This window comes from Myotis daubentonii, chromosome 3, assembly GCF_963259705.1.
Source record: "Myotis daubentonii chromosome 3, mMyoDau2.1, whole genome shotgun sequence".
Lineage (NCBI taxonomy): Eukaryota > Metazoa > Chordata > Mammalia > Chiroptera > Vespertilionidae > Myotis > Myotis daubentonii.
The window spans coordinates 125,544,606-125,562,119 of record NC_081842.1 but is presented as its reverse complement, the minus strand read 5'-3'; the positions used below and the strand labels follow the sequence as shown (position 1 = coordinate 125,562,119).

Sequence of the window (17,514 nt, the reverse complement as noted above, 5' to 3'; positions counted from 1 at the left end):
TGATGGGCACAGAGGAGGGAGTATCACAGAGGAAATGACTTTAGAGCTGAGCCCTGCTTCAAGGGGAAGAGCTCCTGAAGTGGGGGCGGGAGGGAAAGACTGGGGAAGGGCTGGGGAGAAGGGAGAGCAGGAAGGAAGCAAGGAAATAGAAAAACCAATTGTAACAGCTAAAATTTATGTAACACCATGGCTCAGGTGCTTTCTTTCAAATATCCATTCCATCCTTGTAACAGCCCCAGGAGGCAGTTACTATTGTTATTCCCACATTACAGATGAGGCCATTGGAGCACAGAGAGGTTAAGTAACTTGCCTGGGTCACATAGCTAGGAAGTGGCATAAGCAAGATTGGCACCAACTCTGTCCAGGGCCTGAGGGAATGTGGAGTGGGCTGAATGGGGGTGGGGGGAGCGGGGTTTAGTCCAGTAATGTGAACAGCCTTGGCCAGTGAAACAGGGACAGTATGCCCTGAGAATTTGATATGGCCCAGACACTACAGATTACAGGAAAATAGCAGCAGTTCAGAGAAGATTACATATTTCTGAGAGTTTGTAAAATCATGTCTGATTTAAATCATGGCATAATAAAATATAGTATTTTTACATTCTTAATGTTGAAGGCAAAAATAATTGAACTTATATTAAAAAGGAACAGCCGGCCTGTGTGGCTCAGTGGTTGAATATCGACCTATGAACCAGGAGGCCATGGTTTGATTCTGGTCAGGGCAGAGGTCGGCCCAATTTCCTGCTATTCTCTGTATGCGCTGTGCAGAATAGCATTGCGGTGGCATGGCCTAGTGGTTGGCCTGCCCACAGGTGGAAGGGAGCAGGTGCTCCCAGCCCTCGGATGAGCCAGCTTAGGGTGGGCAGGCATTATTTAAAAACCTGCTTGTGTGCTTCTGTTGGTGGTGAAACAGCACCAGAATGTCACCGGTGACTGGACCTGAGTTCAGAGATCTCAGTTCTTGAGTTCTGGCTAAGAAATAATTCAGATACAAGACTCAAATGGTAAGAGGAAGTTTATTTAGAAAGTTACAGAAGTAGGAAGTGAGCTAGCTGGGTGTGAGCTCAGGAAACAAATTACAGAGGCCAACGATGAGCCCTTGGAGCTTAGGAAAGAGAAAGGTAAAGGCAAAGCATGGGGAGAAGATGTGGGGGAAGTTGTGCGCCAGGGAGGGAGGGGGCACTGGGCCATCCGTCTTGAGGGTACGTACCTGGAGGTCTCAGGGATGGATCCCAATAGAATATTCATCAGCTTTCCAGGTGTGTCCTTTCAGGGGTCATTAGTCAATGCAGCTGGTCCTGATCTCAGCTACCGCATCACTTGTCTTGTTTTGCTACTTTTCTGGGCCTGGAGCTGAAACACAACTGAGGCCTAGGGGTTAATGCTGAAGGGAGGGGTCCAGCAAGGGCCTACATGGGAGTTGAATGAGGCCACCCTTCGGCCCTTGTTCCTCCTCTGAAGGGGACTGCCACATGACTAATGACATGCCAGGGGAGGGAAGGTCAGGGGAGGGTCCGAACCTCATGACCAGCGATATGAAAGGTCAGGGGGTCCAAACCACATGACAGATGAGGCGCTTGGAACACAGAGAGGTTACATGATACACTAGGGGAGGAAAGGTTACCTTGGGGGTGAGGTCCTTGTTCTCCCAAATTTGCCTGTTGCTAGGCACCCAGAGCTTTCTGCCTTGGTGACCTTCTGTACCTGGCCCATCATCCTTGCTCTGCTCAGGTCTGTCTAACTGCCTCCCACAGTTCTCTGACATCAGGGGCAGGTGTTGGAGGAGGCATGGGCAAACAAGTAAGAAGGTTGGGGCAGGAGAAGGCAGCCTTGGGAAGAACATTGGCTGCCGGTAACCCACAGAGGCCCTGCTGTAAGAAATGTCACTCACTTATTGACTACTTACTTATTGACTGCATGTACACTAAAGGTCCAGTTCACAGACACTGTCTCTCATCTTCACAACATAATACAACTGATTTCCAAATTTCAGACCAGTAAGAGAGGCTCTGAGAGGTTAGGTGACTTGCTTAACAACCCAATCAGGATGCAGCCAAGTGGGCACACTCCACAGGGTGATCTACACTTCCACAGGCAAAGAGATGCCCACCTGTTAGAGTCCTCACATCCCCAATAGCATCCCTTCCTGGTCTTATCATCTCTCTTCTTCGGCATACCCTGGTTGAAACAACAAAGGCCAAGAGGCAATTACCTCCAGAAAGGCTTTGTGGAACTGTGTAACCAGTGAAGTTACTGGAGCAGGCCATTCTCTGGAGAGGCTCTGGAAGCCTCCAGCTGGCCGTGAAGAGCCCAAGACCTGTGAGTTGGCAATAAAGGTGGAGAGCAGGTGGAGGCCCTACCTTAGGAACCTGGGAACAGCACTTGTGGGATGGGCTCTACTGGGGCCCCAGCCATGTGCGGAGGGGAAAGAGGAGGAGAGTCTAGGAAACCCCTCCCACCCTGAGAGGAGGCCCCAGGTGCCTGGCTGTGTTGTGGGGGCACCCTGAAAGACCAGCTTCCTAAAGCAGGGTGATAAAGCCATGATTTTGCCCACGCACCTCAGATATATGCTCACTAGTAACATGACAAATAGGCTTAGTATTTATGACTGCATCACCTTGGGTTTTATGGGGTATTTTTGCTCCAGAAACTCGACCCGCTTTCATATAAAGCTGCTCATTTCCTGCTCACAAAGCTGGCTTCAGGGCTCCTATAATTATCAACATTTTATAGTTGGAGAAACCGGCCCCAGAGAGGAAAAGCAGGATGTGCTGAGAAACAAAAGCAGTCCCAGGTCCCTGCTCACCTGGCCCACTGTTAAGATCATCTTCGAGAAGAATTAGGTTGGGCCATACCTCACCCTAACCAAACCTTGAACACTCACCGGGGGCCTTCTCTTTGTAGGAGTCTAGGTGCCTTCATTTACTGGCTTTGTGGCTACTCAGCTCTGTCAGCCCCTTCCTGAGCTCTGACATCGGGATAGTTTGCTCCAGAATAGTGTTGTTCAATAGGAATACAACGTGAACCACACAGGTCATTTAAAATGTTCTAGTAGCCACTGCCAGTCTAGAAGTTACTTAAAAAGTTAACAGAAACAAGTGAAATTAATTTCAAAATATATCCAAAATATTTTGATATGTAATTAATATACAAAATCAGTAATGGAACGTTTTACATTCTTTTAACTTATGGAATCCATGGGATCCTCTGGGTATTTCACACTGAAAGCACATATCAGTTCAGACTACCCACGTTTCACGTGTTCTATATTCACAAGTGGCTGGTGGCGCCGGGCCTGGACTGCCCAGACCTGTAAGATTTTGCTGGATGAGGTGACACTGTGTATGTAAGGCACTCGTACTTTGGCTGAAGCCATCCCCTTCCCCTTCTCTCTGCCACACACGCTCACATAATTTTCCACAGGTAAGTGGCCTTTACAAGGACCCAAGACCCAAAGCAGACAAATCCGGCACCGCGTCCCTTTTCCTAGCCCCTCCCAAACAGACCATCTTCCTGACACGCAGAAGGGAGAGCAGCCCACCCTCCCTCCTTGTTTTCCTTGAAGCCAGCTGCCCGCCCATCGTTCTCACCGGGAACACCCACTCCTCCCCACTTGCAGGCCCCCTGGGTTCATAATCGCCGCGAACCCCCCTCTATCCCCCACTCCCCCCACCACCACCGGAATCGAAAGAGAACGAGGCTCAGGACGCAGGAAACCTCAGCGAGCCGCTGTCGACTCCACTGTAAATTCTGGGCTCCCCACTCCACAAGGGTGCTGGGTGCCTCTCGCCCTCCCCCGCCCGGGAGGCAAGGACACTGTTTGGAGGCAGCCACTCCTCCGGGTCCCAGGACCCAGGTGTCCAACGCCCCTCAGGGACCCGGAGGGACGGGGTGGGGTGGGGTGGGGATTCGGCTTTTCTGAATAACACAGTGCAGGGTATGGCGACACTGGGGTCGGGGAGAGGGCGGCTGGCTGGGTCGGAGGCCCTGGGGTGCCGGGTCTGGGTTCCTTCCGTGGACCCGGTGGGCGCGACGACCAGCCGGGCCCCGGCACCTCGCACCGCGCCCCGGCTCCCCCTCGCGGTGCCGCAGTCTCGGGCGCGCCGCCCCCCGCAGGTCCGCCCCCCATTACGTCAGCGCAGGCCGGGCGGGTCCGTCGGCATAAAAGGTGGAGCCCAGGCGCACCCGCAGGTTTCAGGGCTCCAGCTCCCGTCCCGCCGCGCTCCCAGTCCCGAGGTCCAGCGCCTCCACCCTCTCCGCAGCCGGCACCATGCGCGAGATCGTGCACATCCAGGCGGGCCAGTGCGGCAACCAGATCGGCGCCAAGGTGGGCGCGTCCCCGATGAGGGGGCCTGGAGGGGGCCTGGAGGGGGCGGCGGACCCCGTGGGTGGCAGCGGGTCGCGAGGGAGCGGACCGGGCCGGGGGTGGCAGCGGGCCCCGAGGGTGCGGGCCGGGGTGGCAGCGGGTCTCCGGAGTACCCGCAGGGCCAGGGGCGCATTTTCGGGGCGGCCGCCCGCGGGCTCCGGAAGCCGAATCACCTGCTGCGATCAGCCGTGACGCAGCTGCAAGTGCCTTTAATCGAGGCCCTTTGAAGTTTCCTCGTAACCGACCTTCAGTTGCGTGTAGTTGGCATTTCTCTGGGTGTATTAGTCTCTGAAATTTGGATAGAGGCCGCAGCCGTACCAATCCAGAGGCCTCATGTGGAATTTAATTGGGATATTTTTGTCTATAGTTTGAATGAAAAAATTGCAGTGTCATTGAGGTGACAGATGTTATGCAGACTACTTGTTGGGATACAGAGACGGAATGTTAGGTCATTTCCCCAATCCGAGCACCATCTGCATGGTAATATATGCCAGTCTGGCTTCCTGGCTCCCAGGCGGCAGGTGACGGTACTGGAGCTGCCTTACCCCAGTGGGCGAGGCCGGAGCGGCGTGGTGCAGGGGTGTGGTTGGCATCTGAGGGAGGACAGGTCTCTGTCGGAACCGCCATGTTCCCACCCAGCTTCCCGGTGCCAGGACCCTGCGCGCCGGCTGGCCTTCCCTGGTCAGTCGCACCCACGGATCTGCCTGGTCCGCGGAGGGAGCCCAGACCCAGCACCAAGGGCCTCCGACCCAGCCAGCCACCTGCTCCCCCATCCGCGGTGCCGCCCTTCCTGCTGCCAGTTCACAATGGAATCTGCGCCTTCACCAGGGATCAGCTCCACTCATGCCCCAGTCCTGTCTCCAGACTCCTCCCTTTCCCTCTCCACCCATCCCCCATGAGCTCAGTGGCCAGAGGCCAGTATGGATGCCAGGGCCACAAAACTGCACACTTGGGGGGCTGGGTGGGGCTTGTGCCAGGAGACATTGATTCCCAAAGCAGCCACAGGGTGGGATCCAATTGGGTCTGGGTCTTGCCAAGACCCATCCATCAGCCTGGATGCTGGGACCTCAGCCCTGCCTGGGGGTGCCAGCCTCCCCAGCACCCACAGCTCCTCCAGGAGACCTGCTGTGCCCACCCTCCTCCTCAGGCCCCTCCCAGCTCTTTCTATCCCCATCACAGGGCCCATGCTCTGCCGGTTTCCAAGCCCCTCAGCAGCCTCTGCTGGAGGGACAGGGGTGCTCAGCTACCTGGTCTGTCAGGGACTCCTTGACCATCTGACCACCATGGCCGCTGCCCCAAGGACATCAGAGAAGAAAAGGGCCATCCTTACTGATGTTTAGGACGCCAGGCCATCATGTGATTTTTTTAAATTTAAATTTCCAGTTTTGGGAGGTCATCAGTGATGAGCATGGGATCGACCCCACTGGCAGTTACCATGGAGACAGCGAGCTGCAGCTGGAGAGAATCAATGTGTACTACAATGAAGCTGCTGGTGATTATCTGAATGTTTTTTGCTTTTCTTCCAACCTTGCTTTCCATACAGGGGCAAATGCAATGTACTAGGAACATACAAATGACAGAGAAATGCTTCTTGCATTCATTTAAAATGTCAGCTGCTAAAAAACACACTATAGTGCCTTAAGACCCTGCATGTTTGCCATGGCCAAGCTTGCTCATTAGCTCCTTTATGAAGCAGCAACTCTCCCCTATTCTTGTCCTTTTGTGTCACATGCTGGAATGAGCTCTAGTGAACTCTGCTGTGAAAGGCGCAGAGAGCACCAGCTTGTCTGATTCCTTTGCCACCGCAGATCTAAGTCCAGCTCTTCCTCCCCGCAGGTAACAAGTACGTACCTCGGGCCATCCTGGTGGACCTGGAGCCGGGCACGATGGACTCAGTCAGGTCTGGACCATTCGGCCAGATCTTCAGGCCCGACAACTTCGTGTTTGGTATGTTGTTGTGATCAAGGGGAACTGGCTCAGTTAATCTTCTTCTTCCTAAACACTGTGGAAATCAGAGTTTTTCGTGTTGAGTGCCAAGGTGGACGCTGTGTGTCCACAGAGCCCTGAGTCGTGGCCTCATTCCACCCAGTCCACGGGCCGTGACTGTCCAGACAGCCTACAGGGGCTGTGGTAGGTAGTCCCTGAACCACAGAGCAGCCTGTGAAGGGTAAGGAATGAAGGCGATGAACAAGCTTCCAGCGGGAGTTACTAGGCTAATGGTAAATTCAGAGGGCCCGTCACAGTAGGTGGCCACTCCAAGAAGCAAAGGCACAGGAGTGAGCACCTGCTTAGAGCCCGTGTTCTCCTCTGATCTCATTGTGCCTTTGCTCTTGCCTGGTAATGGGGCCTAACTTAAGTGTTGTTTTTATTTTATTTTTTTTTTGGGGGGGGGGGGAGTAAGAGAACATTTATTAGGTAAATTACAGAGGTATTAAAAGTAATTCCCAGAAGGAATTGGTTTAGGAAACAAGTTATTCAGATAAAGGAAAGGCCCTTAGAGCTTGGAAGTGAGGAAGCTAATGGTAAAGTGCCTGGAGGCGGGAGGGGGAAGGAAAGAGAAAGACAGTGCAGGGGGTGTTCCCCTGAGGGACTGCACACTGGGTCCTTCATCCTAAGGGTTTTAAGGGTGGGGATTTTAGGAGAAGTCCCAGGAGTAGATCTCAATAGAATATTCAGCAGCTTTCCAGGTGTGTCCTTTCAGGGTTGTGGTTTCCACTGACTGGTGGGCACCAGGGCAGGGGGTCATTATTCAGTGCAGCTGGGCCTGAGGTCAGCTGTGGCTGCATTGGTTGCTTATCTGGTCCTGGAGCTTAACTACAACTGAGGCCCAGATGTTATTTTCAGGGAGGAAAAGTCAGGGTGTCCAAACCTCAAGACCAGAGTTATGCTAGTGGAAAAGTCACCCTGGGGGCCACGCCCCACCCTACAATTGATTGTCCACTGTTAGATACCCGGGGCTTTAAGTATTTTGATTTTAAATATATTTTTATTGACTTCAGGGAGGAAGAGAGCGAGCGAGAGAGAAACATAAATGATGAGAGAGAATCATTGATTGGCTGCCTCTTGCATGCCCCACACTGGGGATCGAGCCCTAAACCTGGGCATGTGCCCTGACCCAGAATTGAACCATGACCTTCTGGCTCATAGGTTGATGCTCAACCACTGAACCACCTTAGTCTGGCTAAGTTTTTTGGTTTTTTTAATCCTCATCTGAGGATAATGTTTTTATTGATTTGAGAGAGAAACATCGATGTGAGAAACACCAATCCATTGCATCCCATATGCGCCCCCAACAAGGGATTGAACCCAAAACCTAGGTGTGTGCCCTGACAGGGTATAAGGGACAAAGTTCCAACCAACTGAGCCTTAATTTAAGTTTCATATCATGTTGTCATTCTTAAATTCTCTGTCCTTAAGAAATAGTTTTGTTCAACTAATAACCTTGTTTGAACTAAACTCATTTTATTATGACCTCCAGTGTTTTTCAAGGTCACTGATATAGAGAAATTTTCGTAGATAAGAAAAGGCATCCAGTGCAGAGTCAAAATGGCAGAACTCTGAATTCCTTATGGTTCCCTGTCTAATACTCTCCTTTCTCTCTGGCAGGCCAGAGCGGGGCCGGGAACAACTGGGCAAAGGGCCACTACACGGAGGGCGCCGAACTGGTAGACTCAGTCCTGGACGTGGTGAGGAAGGAGTCAGAAAGCTGTGACTGTCTGCAGGGCTTCCAGCTGACCCACTCGCTGGGGGGTGGCACCGGGTCGGGGATGGGCACGCTGCTCATCAGCAAGATCCGGGAGGAGTACCCAGACCGCATCATGAACACCTTCAGCGTGATGCCCTCGCCCAAGGTGTCGGACACGGTGGTGGAGCCCTACAACGCCACGCTGTCCGTGCACCAGCTGGTGGAGAACACAGATGAGACCTACTGCATCGACAACGAGGCCCTGTACGACATCTGCTTCCGCACCCTGAAACTGACCACGCCCACGTACGGGGACCTCAACCACCTGGTGTCCGCCACCATGAGCGGGGTCACCACCTGCCTGCGCTTCCCCGGCCAGCTGAACGCGGACCTGCGCAAGCTGGCCGTGAACATGGTGCCCTTCCCCCGCCTGCACTTCTTCATGCCCGGCTTCGCGCCGCTGACCAGCCGGGGCAGCCAGCAGTACCGCGCCCTGACGGTGCCCGAGCTCACCCAGCAGATGTTCGACTCCAAGAACATGATGGCCGCGTGCGACCCGCGCCACGGCCGCTACCTGACGGTGGCCGCGATCTTCCGGGGCCGCATGTCCATGAAGGAGGTGGACGAGCAGATGCTCAACGTGCAGAACAAGAACAGCAGCTACTTCGTGGAGTGGATCCCCAACAACGTGAAGACGGCGGTGTGCGACATCCCGCCGCGGGGCCTCAAGATGTCGGCCACCTTCATCGGCAACAGCACGGCCATCCAGGAGCTGTTCAAGCGCATCTCGGAGCAGTTCACGGCCATGTTCCGGCGCAAGGCCTTCCTGCACTGGTACACGGGCGAGGGCATGGACGAGATGGAGTTCACCGAGGCCGAGAGCAACATGAACGACCTGGTGTCCGAGTACCAGCAGTACCAGGACGCCACGGCTGATGAGCAGGGCGAGTTCGAGGAGGAGGAGGTCGAGGAAGAGGCTTAAGAACTTGTCAGAGACACTGTGCCACGTCAGTGAATTTCTGTTGTCCTCAATGAAGCATGGTCTTTTTATTTGTATCTATGGTGCTCAGTTTTGCCTCTGTCAGAAATTCGCACTGTTGATATACTAATGTGGCACTCCTCTAAAAATTAAGGTATATACTATACTAATTAAAACGCATGTGTCCAAAATCTTGTGGTTTCTTTATTTTTACTTTTTTCACTACATTCTTGACTGTTTTGGGGTTTAGTAATTTTAACAAAATAGAATTTGTATTTGATGTTTTAAGTAATAGTTCTTTTAATAAAGAGATACAAAAATATTTAATAAAGAAATAAAAAAAATATTAAAGTAAAGGAATCCAGCAAAGGTAAGGGAGTGAATGGGGATTTGAGGATAAAGCAGACTTTCTTCCCTTTGTTGGAGTTAGAGCGACCCAGGACCTTTGGCAAGGACTTTCTTCTATGTACTTCCTTTACACAAAGTGATAATACAACTAAAAGGACTAGTGACCCCTTGTACCTCTCAGATAAAAAGTACAGCATGAGTTCAAGGTGCCCTAAAATAGCAGTCAGGAGCACTACAAATGCTCATCTAAGATTTATTCGCAAATAAAAGTAAATCATGACAAGAATTTATTTTAAGACAATGGCAGAAATTCACAACCTAATGTTAAGAAGTAGTGGAAGGAGGAGCTGGAAGCTGGAGGGCAGGTGCAGGGAGGTGTGCCATGGGGTGGGTTGCAGAGGCAGCAGCAGCTGAAGTCCAGGCAGCCCAGCTCACAGATTCTTGGGGACACTTTCATTGTAAGAAGTCTTCTACTAACTTGTTGAATTCATTTGCAAAACGTAAGTGGAGGTTGTGTTTGCCTTCTGGCATCAGATGCAACCTAAAGATAAAAAGCCCATGTTTAATGGCACAGCATTTAAACCCTCTCACCAGCCCCAACATTACCTGAAAATCTATAGTAAAACCTGCTGCATTTTTTCCTGACTACTATTGGGGAGACGATGTAAGGTACACAGTACACACTTTCCTGAGTATAGACTTAGAGTGAAAGCCTTCTGGATTGTTTGACTGCCCCTGAGGCTGACTCCCAGTAACAGAGCACACACACTGTATTTGGAATTATATCCCATAACAGATGGTTTAACTGAACCTGACTGAGAGGGGCATAGGATTTGTTTATCTAAAAAAAAAAATAAATTACTAGAAATATGGTTGATTTTAACGAGGTTAGAAAGATGATAAAATATAGTGTCCAGGAGCCGCTGAATGAGGACAGGTGAGCTGCTTGGGGCATCTATGTAGTGGGAAAACCCAAGTCAATTCAGCCACCGCCAGAGTCGTTCAAGGTTCCAAATCACCTGGCCATTTTTGGAGAACTGAGTAGCCCTAAACACAAGCCTCTGGACGGAGGGTGAGTAGTGTTCCTTAGGGTTGTGAGGGTGGTGGCAGCCTGCATGGAACCCTGTTCTGCAGTTGTCACTGTCTTTTGTGGCAAACCTCCCTGTCCTAGTATGGCTCCTTCCTTTCAATAAGGTTGTGGTCAAATGTGGCTGGCTGGCAATTTCTTTAATAAAGGAAGCCTTCTCTGAGTTCTACATTTTGTTTCTTGGCTATAAAAGCACAGAAATAAAAGTTTTAAACAAACGAAAGCTTCTAGGATATAAGCACACAATTGAGTTGTTCTGCCCACAATGACAATTGGGCATTAATAGGACTATACAGGGACAAAACACCAGTTCCCAAATTGCCTAATTCTCTGGTCTGTCAGCACCTGAGGTCTGAGAGCTCTCGGGACTCAGTGATCCCTGGGAGAACTTGTGAAAAGGTCCTGCGAAATAGAGCTGTCCTTGCAGCTCAACCACATGGGGGTGGGGGTACCAAGATGATTAAGGCCGTTTACTAGAAAGGAAGGATACATTGTTGGCATCTTTTTGAGGCTCTTAGGAACGTTAAGACAATTTACAGTAACTAGGACATTCAAAATTCAGTTATAATTCTGTTCAGTTAAACTGCACCAACCCAAAGATAGGATCCCAGGTGTCCCATACAAGGAAGGGCTCGTAGGGATGCTCAAGGCCTCTGTTTTTAGGAGACGGAACCAGCTGCTAAGGATGCTGAAAGGTCATGAAGGACACGTCTAGGCTAAACTGCATCCTCTAATGTGTACTGAGTTGGATTCAGAAGCAAAGACCCCAATCTGCCCAACTTGCAAGTCCTCCTTTGTGGATAGCCATGCTGGTTATCATGTGCTCTTCCCCATTTCTGTGATTCATTCACTCAGCACCCCTAATGAGGAAGGAGAGACACCAGCAGTGACTCTTCTTTTTCACCTCATTGATGTCTGCATTCTTCCTATAGTAATCTCTAGGTCTCAGGGAAATAAAAACAAGTCTCCTCCATTAAGAATATGGGAGATCTGAGGCACCTACATTCAGAACTGCACTGAATTATGGATGGATAGACAGACAGATGAGGCTGTAAAAAAAAACTGTTCTCCTTGAGACCTTCTGGGGGTCATTTCAAATTCTTTAATACGCCTCCTTTATAGGTCTGACACCAAGTCCCTGGACCTGAGGCCTCTGTATGCTTGTCTTTGGGAATAGCACCCTGCCAGGCAGTAGCTAGAGCTGTCCAGGCAACGCAGCAACTCCACTGCCAGCCTCGGTTCTCACCCAAATAACAAAAGGATTCAATCACATGCTCCATGGAGAGTGTTTCCAACGATCACATCCCTCAGGGAAGTCAGGAGGAAATCCCCCCACCTCACACATGGTTCAGCTGGAGTTGAAGGACCCCTGAGACGGTACACAGGAGTTCCTCTCTGCCAGGACAGGTTCCTCGTTGCATTTGGCACTTTTAGAAAAATGCAATTCTAGATCTTTTGAGAAACTAAAATGTCTAACTTCATAGTATAAATCCAGTGGTCAGTTTACTTCTGCCTGATACAGTCCTTCCAGGATCTCACTCTTTATATCCAGGTAGCAAGGAGAAGAGATGCTGCGCATCTACCATCCTTTCCTCAGTCCAACCTTCTACAGCTTTCAAATTAAGCTCTGAGAGCTACAGATATGAACAAGACTGTAAATAATGTTCTATAGCATTCTTTTCCACGTTGATATGATAAAATTCTAAATTATTTATGAACCCACAGAGTTTCCAGTAAGTCTGAGTATTTTTGTTTTCATGGAAAACCAAGGTAGGCTCCTGTCCAACTGCCTTTGAACTGGGCTATCGGCTGTTCACGGCTTCAGAGTCAGACTGAAACATCAGCTCTTCTGCTTCTCGGGCCTTCAGAGTCAGACTGGGGTCACGCCTCTTCTCTCCCGGGCCCCCGCCTTCCTAACTCACTCCAGCTTGCTGACAGAAGATCTTGGACTTCTCGGCCTCCCCGCTGTGTGAGCCAACTAACACACCCACACACCTAGACTAATAATGGTGCTGAACATGGGACAGAGGACAACCTGCCTCTCACCTGCTATCGAGCTATTCCCTGGTGTCTCCAGGGGCCCCTGATCACCTGCACCCACACCAGCCTCCCACCCTCAAAAGTGGCAGCCACTGTGTGTTGTAAAATGATCACTCATTCCTCAAAAAATATTTTGAATGATAGATATCATCCTCATTTTACTTATAAGGAAACAGGCACAGAAATCCATGTACACTGCCTAAGTAAGTGACTGAGCCGGCACTCCCTCCCTCGCCCCATTCCTGCTCCTCACCAACACCGCTATGAGTGTTTCTCTGGATCCCAGATACCCAGTCTGCTCTCCTGGCTGGACTCTGTTCCCCACTGCTCCCCTTTGGCTGACACTGGCCCCAGGCGCCACTCTGCGCACATGGAGGTTCCTCCTCATTCTTTCCCATCTGGTCTGGCTCTCTGGCCTCAGCCCAGAGCATGAAGTTGGAATCCATACCATGCTTTTTGGCCCTGAGTCACCAGTCGGTGACCACTGGTCATCCACAGAGGCTTGGCCCTATATGGCTCTGCTGCTCCCACATTCTCTTTCTTTCAACATGTACTAGACTGCATCCTCGGATAGGTGTTGACATGCTCAACAGGAGGAAAACGAAATTCACATGTTCACCGCTGTATGAAGGTATAAATAAGGAGCTGTATGGCCTCAGGCAGATGAGTAATTGGAGATAGAGGAGGAGGAGAAGACTGAAGGATGAATACACTTGGCCAGGCAGTGAAGGGGTGAGGGCTAGAGCAGGACCAGGCAAACCGCAGGTTACTTGCAACTACGTCTCAAATCCAGGTTTCAGATCCTGACCTCTGCTGGCCTCCAGTTCCTGAGATCTGAGCACCTCCTCAGAAACAGACTAGTATGGACTGAACTGCATCCTCCCAAAATTGTATGTTGAAGTCCTAACCACCAGCACAGTGTGACCTTATTTGGATATACGTCTTTAAAGAGGTAATTAGGTTAAAATGAGGTCATTAGGGCTCACACTAATATGGCTGGTGTCCTTATAAGAAAAGGAGATCAGGACACAGACAGGCACAGAGGGAAGACCATGCGAGGACACAGGGAGAAGACGACAGTCTACAAGCCATGCAGAGAGGCCTCAGAGGAAACCAACCCTACTGACACTTTGATCTCAGACTTTCAGCCTCCAGAACTGTGAGGAAATAAACTTCTATTATCTAAGCCTCCCAGTCTCTGGCATTTGTTTTGGCAGCCCTGGCAGACTAATACACATAATGAGCAGACACAGTTCAAAAGCTGTGGAGTCATCACCTCTTCTGAGAGGTCTGAACCCCACTGCCTCCTGGGGCCCATCACCCCAACTCCAAAGAGTCTGATGCCAGCCTCTCCTCAATGCAAATACTTTGAAAACGAGCTGGGGCTGGCCTCATGGGTGATGCCTGTCTGGGAACAGGTGACGCCCAAGCAGAGGCTGACTAGCTAGACAGGTGGTGAGTGGTGTCAGTGCTTTCCTGTCTCGGAGGGAGGGCCAGACAAGCAGGGATGCACAGGGACTGGGGCAGGACAGGAGACCAAAGGGGCAGGTCTGCTCGCAACCACTATTGTGGTCAGACCAGCTCCTATTTTATGTTTATATCTTGGACTTATGCATAAGATTTGTTGGGAGAAAGGGTTCAACTGCCTAAAAACGAATGTTAAAACTGGTGAACTTGAATGATCTCTAAAGCCTCTTTGCTTCCAAGAGATTCTATCACTGTTCTCCCACAAAGAGAGCAAAGAGAGAGACATTAGCCTGAGACGCAGGCCTCCTGAACAACCCCACCCTTCATTAACCTCTTTCTGAAGAGAAAAAGGGATTGGTTTCATATTTGATATTTATTTGTTGGTAACATCTTTGAAGGACTGTGTCTTTAAGTACCTGACAAGGTAATAAAACACCAAGTTCCCTGGAGCTTGCTACACTCTTGGTTGCTACACCTGTTGTCAAGTGGCATAGTGTACAGGACCACAGTATGACTTTGGTGCTCAAGGAATCCACCTTCCTTTTATGGGGTTCAAAAAAAACCACATCCATCCTAGGCAAATTCATGTCCAACATCAAGGGCTGTTTCAGCAGAGGAAGGGAGTAGGTGTAAACTGTAAGCTAGCTTTAGATAATCGCTGCTAATAGCACTTTACCTTCAACGGATTTGTTCCAAAGAATGTTGCTTTAAGAAAAATGATCTTCCATAAAATAGTCTGCTGAAACAACACCAGAACAGTAAGGGAATATTTTTCTCTCATATTGATGTATCCTGTTAGGACACGGGTCTGGAATAGAATTCCTACACTAAACTTCCTTGCAGACTGACCTTTATTGAACCTGGCTGTCCAAGGGAACACATGCATTTACTATGAGAGTCAGCATACAAAAACCTGTCATTTCTGAAGGTAGAAAACAATTAACCAGAGCAGCAAGTATATAATCCAGGCATCTCACCATCATATTAAAATAAGAGACTGTTCATGAGAGACAGCTGTGCTGTGGGGGAAAAGCACTATATTAGGAGGAAAACTATCTAGAATTTGTCTTTAATTGGCTATGCAACCTTAGACAATTACTTAGCATCTCAGCCTTGATATTCTTATTTGTAAAATGGGAACAATATTTCTTTTCCATAAGTTAGTTGTAAAGTATAATTAGAGTTTGTATATAAAATGCCTTTTAAAATATAAAATGCTATATAAATATAGACATTATACAGGCTTATGGTAATTATTTATTGTGGAATAAGAAGCATGCCCCCACATTTAAAAGTTCTCTGAGATCCATCCCTGGGAACTGCTTTCAAGGCAGAAGCAGATGCAGTCCAGCAGGATGAGACTTTTCATCTACAACTAACCTAATAGATATGAGATGATAGGAACAGCAGTGGGGAAACGTTAGGGGCAAACATAGAATATTGGGGACTAGCTATGGTTATGGGAAATATTAATCATGCTCTATTAACCATGATTGCCTTGTGTTGGTTAAAGAAAGGACATTCTGACCTGGCTGGGAGTTGTATGCCCCTGGGACCTGGGAGTCAACCTTGGAACCATTCTCATTCAAGAACTGCCTATTATCGCTGAAACCGGTTTGGCTCAGTGGATAGAGCGTCGGCCCGCGGACTGAAAGGTCCCAGGTTCGATTCCGGTCAAGGGCATGTACCCGCGTTGCGGGCACATCCCCAGTGGGAGATGTGCAGGAGGCAGCTGATCGATGTTTCTCTCTCATCGATGTTTCTAACTCTCTATCTCTCTCCCTTCCTCTCTGTAAAAAATCAATAAAAAATATATTAAAAAAAAATAACAACTGCCTATTATCATGGAAAGATTAACAATCTTATTGCCCAAACAATGGAGTCCCACCCCAGCCTCCTACTTCCCCATGCAACCCTTGTCCTACCTATATAAGCAGCTGGCTTATGGGGGGCTGCAGAGCAGATTTTTGAGGATGACCCGCTGCTCTCCCATACTGCCGGAATAAACAATCATATATGATTCAAAACAAACAAAAAACAAAAACAAAAGAACCCCCAAACAAACAAAAAAAGTTCTCTTAGAAATTTGTTTGTTAAAATATAGCGTGGAATAGTGTGATAGGAAGCAGTAGAATGGTTTCTGAATCACTTTCCCTGCTGAACTGTGGGAGCTCCCAGGGCAGCGCTGGCCCACAGCAGGCATCAGAAGTTGGCTCATGGAGGGAAAGGAGAGAGGGAGAGAGGGAGAATGAGAGGAAGGAACAAAGTGGGAGGAAGGAAAGGACAAAAGGAGAGAGCAAATGAGCAGGGAAGGATTTTCTTAGGCTGCTAACAAAAACCAGTTTCAAAAAATTCCAGAGTCCCAAAGGTGCCCTGAGTAATCACAGTACCATTGATGCTGACATATAGTCTGTGAAGGTGGAGGCTCATTGGATGTTTATTTTCCACTATGTTTGCTTAAAAAAAAAAATTAGGTCACTATCTTCTAGTCACACTTCATTTTCTCCTTCCGGATATGCATCCATTGCATGTAAGGGAAATACTGAGTTTATTCCACTTTGAACTTTCATCTTGACAGAGTGGGCTGTGGATTTTGGCTGGCAAAAGCTGGCTCCTGTGCCAGCCAAAATATTTAAAATATAAATTTATCTTTTTTTCAAATCAAATACATTTTTTTAAAATTTAATTTTCCCATCACCATTTATCCCCTCTATGCCCTCACCTACCCTCTTCTCCTCCTCAACCCACTGCCTCCCACAATCACCACACTGTTGTCCGTGTCCATGAGTTCTCTCTCTCTCTCTCTCTCTTTTTTTTTTTGCTCAATCCTCTCCCCTCATCTCCTACCCTCTACCAGAGCTGTCTGCCTACTCTCTATCCATGAGTCTGTCTCTATTTTGCTTGGTAGTTCGGTTTGTTCATTTCACATGTAAGTGAAATCATATGATACTTGTCTTTCTCTGACTGGCTTATTTCAGTTAGCATAACGGTCGCCAGGTAAAAATAAATAAATAAAAGATAAATTTCTATTCACTCCATACAAAAATGTAGGGAACTGAAGAACATAATTTTTGCTGACATAGCTTACAACGTTCCTGAATCCCAAAGCCGGTTGGCAGAAACCAGAATGCAAAGGACAAGTAACACCTATCTGCTGTCTAACCAAGTACGCCACCAGCATGGTTGGGCATGTGTTGGTATTATTAATTCTGAATAACAGGTTTATGTCTGGTATGTACATATTTAAGGCTGAAAAAACATGAACAGTTTACAACATAATTTTAAGTGGGCAAAAAGCAGCATCAGAGTTGAATATAGAATGTGATTATTTTGATGCGGGAAAAAAAAAAAGGAGAAACACAAAAATGCTAATGTGAAAGAATTGGGTGGCAAGCAAAAGGCGATTTGTTTCCTTCTGATTTTACTGATTTTCTTTATTGGGTAATGATAATGATACACTAGCCTGAAAATTCCCAAATTGTATAAAATTGCTTTAGTTCACAATGATTGCTCTAAACCTAACGTATCACCTGTGGTACAGA

The 17,514-nt window shown here is 48.8% G+C and overlaps 2 protein-coding genes across 5 annotated transcripts in view; one reads left to right on the top strand and one right to left on the bottom strand.

Annotated features, from left to right (window-relative positions):
• Positions 1-4,168: 4,168 nt before the first annotated feature.
• On the top strand, positions 4,169-9,221 carry LOC132230668 (tubulin beta-2B chain-like). Of its 3 annotated transcripts, XM_059688473.1 has the most exons (5): positions 4,187-4,327; positions 4,734-4,846; positions 5,750-5,858; positions 6,203-6,313; positions 7,973-9,221. In XM_059688473.1, exons 2-5 carry the CDS (start codon positions 4,808-4,810, stop codon positions 9,031-9,033), a joined length of 1,320 nt encoding a protein of 439 aa, XP_059544456.1. In that variant the 5' UTR covers positions 4,187-4,327; positions 4,734-4,807; the 3' UTR covers positions 9,034-9,221. The 3 variants fall into 3 exon arrangements, with proteins under 3 accessions (XP_059544455.1, XP_059544458.1, XP_059544456.1); XM_059688472.1 differs by lacking the exon at positions 4,734-4,846 and having other exon boundaries at positions 4,169-4,327; XM_059688475.1 differs by lacking the exons at positions 4,734-4,846; positions 6,203-6,313 and having other exon boundaries at positions 4,169-4,327.
• Positions 9,222-9,617: 396 nt separating this feature from the next.
• Positions 9,618-17,514, bottom strand: part of BPHL (biphenyl hydrolase like) — a 37,450-nt gene continuing 29,553 nt past the window's right edge. For both annotated transcript variants that reach the window (XM_059688477.1, XM_059688478.1), the window contains exon 7: positions 9,618-9,919. In XM_059688477.1, coding sequence (XP_059544460.1) covers positions 9,832-9,919 — 88 coding nt within the window. In that variant the 3' untranslated portion in view covers positions 9,618-9,831. The remainder of the gene's footprint in view (positions 9,920-17,514) is intronic.

What these genes read in the sequence shown, in the direction of transcription:
- LOC132230668 (XM_059688472.1), top strand. Translation starts at nt 4,271, where the DNA reads ATGCGCGAGATCGTGCACATCCAGGCGGGCCAGTGCGGCAACCAGATC. An exon ending in GCAACCAGATCGGCGCCAAG is followed by an intron (nt 4,328 to 5,749) that starts GTGGGCGCGTCC and finishes TTAAATTTCCAG; the next exon opens with TTTTGGGAGGTCATCAGTGA. An exon ending in GTACTACAATGAAGCTGCTG is followed by an intron (nt 5,859 to 6,202) that starts GTGATTATCTGA and finishes TCCTCCCCGCAG; the next exon opens with GTAACAAGTACGTACCTCGG.